This window comes from Gymnoscopelus braueri (assembly GCF_963280865.1).
Source record: "Gymnoscopelus braueri genome assembly, chromosome: 19".
NCBI classification, from domain to species: domain Eukaryota; kingdom Metazoa; phylum Chordata; class Actinopteri; order Myctophiformes; family Myctophidae; genus Gymnoscopelus; species Gymnoscopelus braueri.
Genome location: NC_137621.1, coordinates 33,931,789 through 33,942,749, shown reverse-complemented (window position 1 = coordinate 33,942,749; position 10,961 = coordinate 33,931,789). Strand labels below are relative to the sequence as shown.

Below are 10,961 nucleotides of genomic sequence, written 5' to 3'. Positions count from 1 at the left end.
TCTATTTGTCCACGGACCGCCCCCCCCCTCCATCTAAAAATATTTTGGGACCCATGTACCAGATAAAATGTTTCCAAAAGAAAAATTCTAAATGTTTAACTTTTTTCCCAAGAATTTCTTTTGAAAATAGCAGATCTACAAGCTCACAACGCGCGTTGTAGATTGCCTATTTTCAAATAGCCAATCATAGTCCAAAAAGTGCTCATGTGAACAAAGTTGCTTCTTTAGGGCTTGTTTTCATATACCTGGTTGCTTATTTCTCTCGCAATATCTGGCAACGTTGCAAAGCTGTCCGAACGGGATGCGGCTCTCCTGTGCGTTATTACGCGGGGAAGCTCAGAGATCAGCCAGACATACACCGCACTCTCCCAGCAGATCATCATCATCATGCTTCTGGTCCTCATTCTGCTCATCCCACTTCAACAGGTACAGCCTCATCCCCAGTGTCTGGACTTTGCACCACCTTTCAAACCGCATTGGCACCTGGAGTTTTGCAGGCAGTATGAAGAGTTTGGCTGCTGCGACCAGAAAACGGACAATATCATTGCCGAGAGGTATTGGGACATTATTGACTTCTTGGAGGATGTCCCCGAATATGAGCTCTGCGGTGACATGTTGAAAGAAATCTTGTGCCAGGTAAAAAAAAATATATATATATTACACACTATGTCACACTTATAGCGCTTTTCTTAGTACCCAAAGTCACTAATTCATCAATTCATCATCAAGCATCAAGGATAGAGAAAGCAGGCTAAATAATGAAATTCACATGACATAACTCATGACTTTGACTGATTTCAATTCAATTGTTTCTGCAAGAAAGGTTTATTTTATTTTATTTGTTAAAACAGCTTACCTTTGTTTTGGTCACATTCCCCTGATAATAATATACAGTGTTGTCAGTGCATGTTGTGTTTGCACGTCCAGATGTGTCAGAAGGCACAGTATATGACACTGGCCAGGGCCATCTCCTCACATGGCTTAGCATGAGTTTTTATGAATTTATGGATTTGTGTATTTTAATTGTGGCATATTGATTGATTGATTGATTGATTGATTGGATACTTTATTAACAGTTTTCAAAAAGTGCAGAGGCACAGTTATACAATAATGCTAAAAGGATAACACGAAAAGCCCTGAGGGCTCGTTTCCATTGTGGTCCTGTGTATTCAATTCATCAAGCATCTTGCATATAGAGAAAGCAGGCTAAATATTGAAATTCACATGACATAACTCATGACTTTAAGGTTTTTCTTTTCTTTTCTTCATTAAAACAGCGTATCTTTTTTTTCTGTTTTGTTTTTTTCACATTCCCCTAACTTGGACTACCTGTCATATATCACCCCTGATTCTTTTGATAAAAATGATAAAAATGATAAAAACTGAAGTCAAGCCTAACATGGTACCTTTCCATTAGCTTGAACTTTTGTTGACTTTGACCTGTTTTACTTGGACTTGGACTTGGCCTTAATAACAGGATGACAGCAAACTGTACTGACACCTATAAACGGAAATACAACTAATGTGTTCTTAAAATCACAGCCCCAAGCTGGTGTTTTAACAGTCTGACTATGTCCTCCTCCCACTTAGGAGTGCTCTCCTTATGCAGCTCATCTCTATGATGCTGAAGACCCCTACACCCCTGTCAGAGAAATACCCGGGCTGTGCTTTGCCTTCTGCTCAGACTTCCATGGTAAATGTGGCTACGTGATTAAGTATCTGACCGAGAACAAACGCCTGCGGGACACCAGCGAGCGGGACGCGGCGACCTTCTGCAGCATGGTTGACCTTGCTGACCAAGATTACTGCTACCCCAATGTCCTGAAGAACACACTCCTGAACACCAACCTGGGCAACGTGGTGGAAGACCCCAGGGGGTGTCTCCAACTTTGCCTGACCGAGGTCGCGAACAACCTCCGGAACCCTGTGCTCATGATCCACAGCCGCGACGACACGCACCGCATGTTTATCGCAGAGCAAGTGGGCTTCGTGTGGGTCTATCTGCGGGATGGCAGCCGCCTGGAGAAGCCATTTCTGGACATGACCGGGGAGGTACTGACCACACAATGGTTTGGGGATGAGAGGGGCTTTCTGGGAATGGCCTTCCACCCGCAATACAGAGACAATGGGCGCTTTTTCATCTACTATTCCATCCTGGTCAACGGCAAGCTTGAGAAGATCCGTATCAGTCAGATGAGGGTCTCCGACTATGACATGAATATGGCTGATCCCTATTCAGAAAGGTAGTTTACATGCTGGGGGGATCCTCTCAATTCCCTGGCACAGGGTTGATGAGGGGTCTGCCCTGCAATCACTGCACTCACTCATCAAAGTGTTTTCTTACAAGCCTATAAAAGACTACTTCCTCACTCCACCCTATAGGACCTAGGCTAGGTCCTAGTACTTCCCACCACCAGTAACTTGCATGAGCATGTTTGACAATTTGCCACCGGATTTAAAAGGAGTGACATGTGGCAAAGCTTGTGTTGAAAAGGTTAAAGCCAGATGACAGGTTTGCTTGGGGGCCTGAAATACTACAGAGGAACCCCTCAGAAGATTGAAAGCAGACATTGATGTCTCTATAATCTCGAATTTTGGATGAGTCAAGTTTCCTGTGTAGACAGTAGACACTAAACTCAACAGAGTGGTCTAGTGACATTACAATGGTGGACCTGAGTTGGTTTTCATACTACTCATCTAATCAGATATTACTTTGCACTTGTAAAACCAAGTGAATGCGGTTAAGTGTGAAATCTTAGTTACTGTGAATCTGGCATCAGCTAAATGACAACATTTTCCAAGAAAAAACTGCATATGCTGTTCTTTTCTAGGGTTCTGGATAATATTTGTGAAAAAATATGACTTGGGTTCAATGGTTTGACAGTGACAGTATGTCTGTTTTAAAGTAATTAAATTGTTAATTATGTCCTCCTTCATTAAGGGTCATTCTAGAGATCGAAGAGCCAGCAGCAAACCACAATGGTGGTCAGATTCTCTTTGGCCTTGATGGATACTTGTACATCTTTACTGGAGATGGTGGCAAAGCAGGGGATCCGTTTGGGAAGTATGGTAATGCTCAAAACAAGTAAGGCACTAAGGAGTTAATGGATGAATTTCCATGTATTGAAATTTATGAAATGAATACAGTGAAATTCAGCTAAATGTCACTACAGAAAGATATTAAAATCCCCTATTTCCTTTCAAAACCAGTGTTTCAACAGTTGTAGAATTATACAGTTAAAAATCACAGAAATGCTTAAGAATGTAATTAGCCAACTGAACATCCATAAATTCCTCGATTTCCTTTTAAAATCCTTTTCACACCTATATAGGACTGCTCTGTTGGGGAAGGTCCTCCGCATCGATGTAGACGGAAGCGATGCTAATGGAAAGCAATACAGAATCCCCCTTGATAACCCTTTCATCGGGGAGAAGGATGCTCGGCCGGAGGTGTATGCATTCGGGGTCCGGAACATGTGGCGCTGCTCTGTGGATCGTGGAGACCCGGTCAGCCAGTATGGCAGGGGCAGGATATTCTGTGGAGATGTAGGCCAGAACCGCTATGAGGAGGTGGATATTATTGTGAAGGGTGGAAACTACGGATGGAGAGCCAAGGAGGGCTTTGAATGTTATGATCTCAAACTGTGCCACAACTCCTCATTGAGTGAGTATTATGTTGGAGTATATAGTTACCTGGTAATGTCTAATGTCTAATGTCTCTGTCTTCCGGTGTCATATTGACACTTTCAGCACTTGTTTTTCTGCCAGGTTGTTGTTGTATTTTTAACCCTAATATTTGTTTAGAGTAGTGGTTCTGAAAGTGGGGTCTGGGGACCCCCAGGGGTCCTTGGGGGGGTTCCAGGCAAAATGTGTTAACATCGCATCAAAATCACGTAACCCTATATACAATAGCTATTTGAAAATAGTTGATCTATAAGCTCACAACAACGCGTCACGATGCGTTGTGAGCATCGTGCAATCTTCAAAACATCTTGAAAACAATGTGAAAAGATTTACACACAAACACAAATCTTCGGGGGTCCTTGCTTGGCACAAAATAGTAATAACTAGAAAAAGTGCTCCTCGGAGCACAGGTCTCCGCCAGGTCAGGTAGGTTATTGTGGCCTCCTGGTGGCGCTATAATAGGCCAATGTGAAAAGGGTGCCATTTCTTCTTAGGCCTTGTAAGGCAATCGGACACTGCATTCATGATTTGAGGCATTTTGTTCAAAAAAAATGTTTTGCTAAATTAGACCTGCTGGTGGCGCTATAACAGGCCAATGTTAAAAGGGTGGCATTTGCTCCTCAACATAGTGTGAATGTGTGTGCAAAGTTTAACGGCAATCGGATGCTGCGTTCATGATTTGCGGCATTTTGTTCAAAACAAGCCACTACTGCAAACTTTAGATGTCAATCTTAGCCAATAGCCAATGGTAGATGAAAAATACACATCTGTCTTGATCACATGACTATAGAGATCATGTGTACCGATTTGCGTGAAATTTTGATAAAATCGGAAGGAGTAATATAGAAAAATGTGTTTTACATAAGTCGGCCCCCTGGTGGCGCTATAAAAGGCAAATGTGAAAAACGCAGGGCATAGGTTTTTCCTTGACCTCTAGGGAGTGCGCTTACAAAGTTTTACACAGATCGGTGCAGTTATACAGTAGGTAAAAACACAAATCGGCCTGTTATAGCGCCACCATGATGTGAAATTTTTCAAGTGACATTTCTTCCTCGGCATAGTGAAAATATGCATGCAAAATTTGAAGGGAATTGCATGCTGTATTCATGACTTGAGGCATTTTGTTCAAAACGGCGCACTCCTGCAAACTTTGGAAGCCATTTTTAGCCAATCAGGATGGAATATGAAAAATCTGAAAGACGCGTTTCGTTTAATGACTATAGAGATACTGTGTACAGATTTGCGGGATTTTTGGACAAAAAATACTGTCAAAAAATATGTTTTGCACAAATCGGCCTCCTGGTGGCGCTATATAAGGCCCATGGGAAGAATTTGGGGCAGAGGTTCTGCTGTGGCATCCAGGGAGTGTGTGTGCACAGTTTCACTGCGAGCAAGCCAATGGTGCCGGAGATTAGCTGTACACAGACAGAATGACGGACACACGGACGGACGAACGGACGGACGGACGGACAGACAGGGGTAAAACATACTCTCTCGCCATGCCTTTCGGCCTGGTGGAGACAATAATTGTCAGATAGGGGTCCGCAGCGAAATACATATTCATTGGGAGGTCCTTGATATGAAAAGGTTTGAGAATCACTGGTCCCATGGGAAAACTCACTGTGTCTTTCTTCACCATAACAGAGGACATCCTCCCTATATTTGCCTATAGCCATCATGTTGGGAAGTCTGTGACAGGAGGTTATGTGTACAGAGGATGTGAATCCCCAAATCTCAATGGCCTGTACGTGTTTGGAGATTTCATGAGTGGGTATGTTCAAAATACTTTGTTTGCCGAGTACAATAAATCCATCGGAATATCAGACTCAACTGGGCAGGTGACAAATAATGAAAAGTATGACATATAGTAGAGAGAATACAAAAGTACTTCTTAGGTGACAAGTTTAACCACTTAGGGTACGGACACACCAGAGCTTCGTTCCCATTGAAAAGCATTGTGTGTCCGTACTCTTAAAGGACGACTTCACCCATTTTCAACCTGTCTTCAAATAATTGGTCCTTACTAATGCTCATGATAATATGGTACCATTTCTTATGAGACACGTCTGTGTCTCATAGGAGGGCTGTGGACACTGCAAAACCGGTGACATCATCGTTTTATTTAGATTTTTATTAACGTGAGAACAGCTTCTATTATAGCATGCTAACTTTCCAGGAATAGAAAGCCTGCAGTTTGTATTAGCTTGGATTCGATGATGTCACTGGTAGGCGGGTTTCTGAAGTGTCCACAGCCAGCCCTCCTCTGAGACATAAACCGAGTAGACAAAAATGGTACCATATTGTAATGAGCATTAGTGAGGACCAATTATATGAGGATAGTCAGATACATTGAAAATGGGTGAAGTGGTCCTTTAAGCCCTATTTATATTATACTATTTTTAGTATTACACTTTTACCCATGGGTCACCTGATAGCATTTACCAAATACCCACTATAAATGAAATAAACTGTACTCTAACCAATTCACCCCTGTCCAATCAGTCGAATTATGGCTTTGCAAGAGGATAGGACCACAGGGACCTGGAAGGAGAGGAGCGTGTGCATGGGAAACACAAAGACATGCTCTTTTCCAGGACTGATCAACCACTACCACAAGTTTATCATCTCCTTTGCTGAAGATGAAGCAGGTAATTCAGTACGTCATATCTTATAAAACCTGTCATCATATTATTGTCCGTAGCATTAATAACTAGACGCGTCGCAATTCTGGGAAATTGCAAAGTGTGGTTGCACCGACGCCGGTCGCGGGTCGCATGCAGCCGCCGGGACGTGAGGAATACGCCGGGAGGATTACCGTCGGAGGCCGCGCGACGTGCGATTCGAATTCGGTGCCGATCGGATCCCGTGTTCGTGACACGTGCCGTTTTGATTTGAGGAAATAGGCCCCTCCCACAAAAGAAACAGGCCCCTCCCACAAATGTAGCGGGCCAATGACATCATCATGTCACTCCTGAGATCACTTGCTTTTCTTTTTGAGAGAACTGATCCCCCCCCAAAAATATTTTTTTGCATCAAACGGTTACATTTTGCGTATTTGTGGCGCCCCCTATGGATCAAAGTGGAAATGCTTTTGGGGATTCGTAGAGTAAACCACCCTCGACATGTGATTCAAATTTGAGATTGATTGGACGTTTCGTTCGTGATTTTTGGCATTCTTTGTAAAACGGGCCCCTCCCACTAACTTTGGAAGCCATTTACTGACGAACGGTATGGACTATCAAAATGCCGTTTGGATATATTTATCGCTAGGGTCCAGAGATCATGTGTACCGATTTCTGTGACATTTGGATAAAATATGTGGGAAGAGGAGCTAAAAGTGTGTTTTGAAGAAAATTCAAAATGGCGGAAAATCTATCCAGACGCAAATGGGCGTGGCCTATATGGAGAGTTGCGTCATGACCCAAGGAATCCAGGGGAAAAGATTTTTTTATTCTACGACCCACGGTTCAATAAACTATGAACCTCCCCTCCAAGTGTCGTAGCTGTAGCCCTTATGGTTTACCAGAAAAAAATACTTGAATGGGAGTTTTTTCATTTTCCCATTAAAGTGGATGGGGAAATTTTATGCACTAATAAATCAATATCAATTCAAGTATGTAATCAATCTCTTAGCAAAGTACAAGCAGAAGAGGCCCGGTGAAGCCGGTCAATTTGTGGCACGAGTGTGGGAAAAATAAACTGTGGGAGACATAGCGCGCCAAAATAAAGTTTATCTAGAAATAAATAAAGAATAAAGTTAATCTATTACTATAGTCTGGTTGCCCTATTCGGGCAACCACACTAATAATAAACTTTAATAATAAATAACTAAACCTGTAACGATGTGTTGATGGATGGTTTGGCTGTTGTTTTTACTTATAGAGGTTTGTTCCTCCTTAACACAGTGTTCTGAGTTTATCGTATTAGTCTATAATAAAGAGATTGGTGCTTATACTGAATAACGTGGCAGATTTGTGCCTGTCAGTTCTGTAGAAGTAGCTGACATGTCTTTGAAGTCACTGGTGCATTCAAACATTATTTGGATTTAAGGATAAATGCTCTTGCACAGTATGATACGCCTGAGTGTGAGAATAAGTAAAACCATCATTGCACGTTGGCCATTATTCTTTATGCCATTTTATTCCTTTATTTATCTATATTATTCATTCTATTCTTTACTTCTCTTAAATGTCCATATATAGCCTTACCCTTTATATAGCCTAATATTTTCCTTTGTGTATGAAATGTGCTATAGAAATGAACTTGCATTGCTTTGATGAGTTGTGCACTTGTCTTTCTGGTTGTTTTCTCTCCACAGGGGAACTGTATTTTCTCGCTACCTCGTACCCTAGTACCATGTCTCCATTTGGGACAGTTTTCAAGTTTGTGGATCCATCCAGGTAGAGTGTTTGTCAATTCTAAAGCCATGTCTTGTGCATGCAGAAACTGTATTTGCAGTCAGCACGCTTGCCACTATAATAATTGTGTCAGTAAATTTATTTTGATGTTGAATTCAATTCATGCCTCTCTGGATATGAGTTTTGCTAAATGCCTGAAATGCAGCTGTAATATAAAACTTGTATTAGTTGCTACAGTATGTAGTCAAATGCTGACCCTTTGTCAGTAAGAAATAAATTGAGTTCGGTGTCTTTATCTAAACAGACACATAGGCAGGTTTCCTTCACATATTGTTGTCAACCAATCCGATTCATTTTATTTTTTTCTCTGGTTCCTATTAAATGATACTAATTCCCTATTGAATGACCTAAAGGCTGCAGTTGTACCTTAAGTGACTTCATTTTATTAGACACGTTGTCCATAATACGACAGGGCAGACAGAATCATTAGATGGCTCAGATGTCAGATGTCTTCCATTCTTTCCATTCACAATCTTGGACTCCTTCCTTGGGGACGTGAGCCACATCTACTGTTCTTACTACACTAGATAGCCACCAATGGCTGTCTTACTTTGAAAAAATAGATTTTTTTCTTTAAATAATATGGTGCATTTCAACAAATAAAAACATAATGTATGTACTGTAAGACATTGCTGTGTATAATTTCTTTAGAAAGTTAGAAAATTCTGAACCTTAGGATTTTTCAAAGCCTGAGGATTTTTCTCTCCCTCAAATTCTAATCCTCATGAATGATTCCTCATGCAGGAATCATAGGTTTTATGTGAGTAGCCATCTGGATTTCAGGATTTCATTGTAGCCTACTCTGCACTTTATTAAATATTTCAAGTGGTCTACTTGCCCAGTGTCCACAAGATGCTGCAGTGGAGCACTGTCTTAATGTAGGCCTACTGTTCAAGGCTACATTATAAAGCCTGATTTATACATAGTTGTATGGCGGTGAGTAAATGAGGCATACAGCTAATTTATACTTTATCGACCCACTCTTTCAACAAGTTTAACATGGAGTCACTCCATGCGAACCTTCAATCCATGCAAGAAAAGCAATGCCATTCGTTTTTTCTGTTAGCAGTAAAACTGGGAGCAGGCAGGGACATGCTCACACCTGTTTCACAATACAGCACTTAATGTAGACAGGCCATATAAACCAAAACCTTATCCCTCTGCTATTGTATCTATAAATGTACAGGAGAGCACCTCCAGGAAAATGCAAGCAAAAACCACTCCCTGTGAAAGTGAGAGGGAAAAAGGTTCCATTCATTCCCAGGGAAAGTAAGTTACCTGAGTTACCTTTGTGTTTTTATTGCCTTTTTTATATCCTTTATGCCAGCTCATTTCATAGGTGCACATACCAGACCTAGCTGATGATGGGGGAAAACACATTTTGAAATTACAGTTTACTGTGATTAGATTTGTGTGATTCTTTTTCCATGGCTGCCAGTGAGTTGTACTCAATGTGTAAGTAAATGAAAACTACCTTGTCTGTCCAGACTTATCGTGCACTAGTGAATGAAGTGAAGGAATTAATGAACGTGTTTTGTGAGGTCACAGTGACCGTAACCTTTGACCTTTGCCAACCACTTCTGGTCAGTTCATCCTTGAGTCACAAAAGTGACAATTGTGCCACATATCATGAAATTCCCTCAAGGTGTTCCTGGGGTTCATAAAATGGGACAGACATAAGGTCACTGTGACCTTGAACTTTAACAACCTACTTCTAATATCATTTCATCCTTGAGTCCAAGTGGACATTTGGTCCAAATGTAATAAAATTCCCTCAAGGCGTTCCTGATATAACCCTAACCCTAACCCTATGGACGGGCTTATGTATGTAGTACTGTAGGTCTGTATGGACAGACCTACTGTATGGATGTACGGACGTATGGACATCCCAAAAACATAGTGCCTCAAGCACAGCTGTCTGCCACCAGAGGCATAAAAGGTCTACATACTGTCCAGTGAGAGCATAGAATAGTTCTAAAAGCCAGAACACATTGGGAGGATGTAATCTGTTCTGGCAAGCAATTTAATTGTTTACTAGTTTCCCTTAAGTAAACTTGTCCTCAGTAAAACAATTTCTTCACCCTGTATTTCATCCATCTATAAGCTGCCAATACGTATAATGGGACTGAGGTCATTACTGTACATAACAATTATAGAAGGCAGTGTCTGATTTAACATCAAACATATTTAAAATAGAAAGACACAAAAGAGGGAAATATTCTAGGCATTCAGGCCCATTTTTGGAGCAAAAATAATCCTAGCTTATAAAATGCCACATATGGTTTCTGGGTTAATTGAAGATGTGACAAACTTACTTACTTACTTACATACTATCATGTGTGCCATTTCAGTGACTTTACTGGACACAAATGAGAAACCCACGCGACCTCCCTTGAAAAAATTAAAGCTGGCTACCAAACCGCCAGCAACGAGCCAGACCAGCCCTACCTCAACCACTGCCAGCATGAGGATTGTGACCACTACAACAGCTGCTACCACATCCACAACCACTACTACTACCACTACAACCACCACTGCTGCTTTGAAGCCCAGATGGAAGTCAGCAGATAGGAAAGCATTGAAACAAAAGAAGTTGGAGAAACTGAGGAAAACAAAAGTGATGAACAAGCAGGTAGCACAAACAAAGAAGATGTTAAAACAGAAAAAGAAGACCCCTGTGAAAAACCTGGTGAGAAAAATAGCCAAAAGCCAAAAAAAGAAATTGCCAACAAAGAACAAACTGAAAAATGGCAAAAATCAAACATCTACAGAGAATTTGGAAAACAAAAACAAACCCACCAACTTCTCTGATAATTCCTTTTAACAGGACGTTCATGAAAGTCCTTGCGGGCTTGTTTC

At 41.3% G+C, this 10,961-nt stretch overlaps 1 protein-coding gene across 1 annotated transcript; it reads left to right on the top strand.

Moving 5' to 3' along the window:
• Nucleotides 1–387: 387 nt before the first annotated feature.
• Nucleotides 388–10,738, top strand: hhipl2 (HHIP-like 2; the record flags this gene model as incomplete). The annotated part of the gene is made up of 10 exons (XM_080414281.1): nt 388–636; nt 1,591–2,243; nt 2,942–3,085; nt 3,333–3,664; nt 5,329–5,455; nt 6,187–6,332; nt 8,003–8,084; nt 9,289–9,371; nt 10,454–10,661; nt 10,735–10,738. The coding sequence occupies 10 exons, from the start codon at nt 388–390 to the stop codon at nt 10,736–10,738; spliced, it is 2,028 nt and encodes a 675-aa protein (XP_080270407.1).
• Between the last annotated feature and the right edge of the window lie 223 nt (nt 10,739–10,961).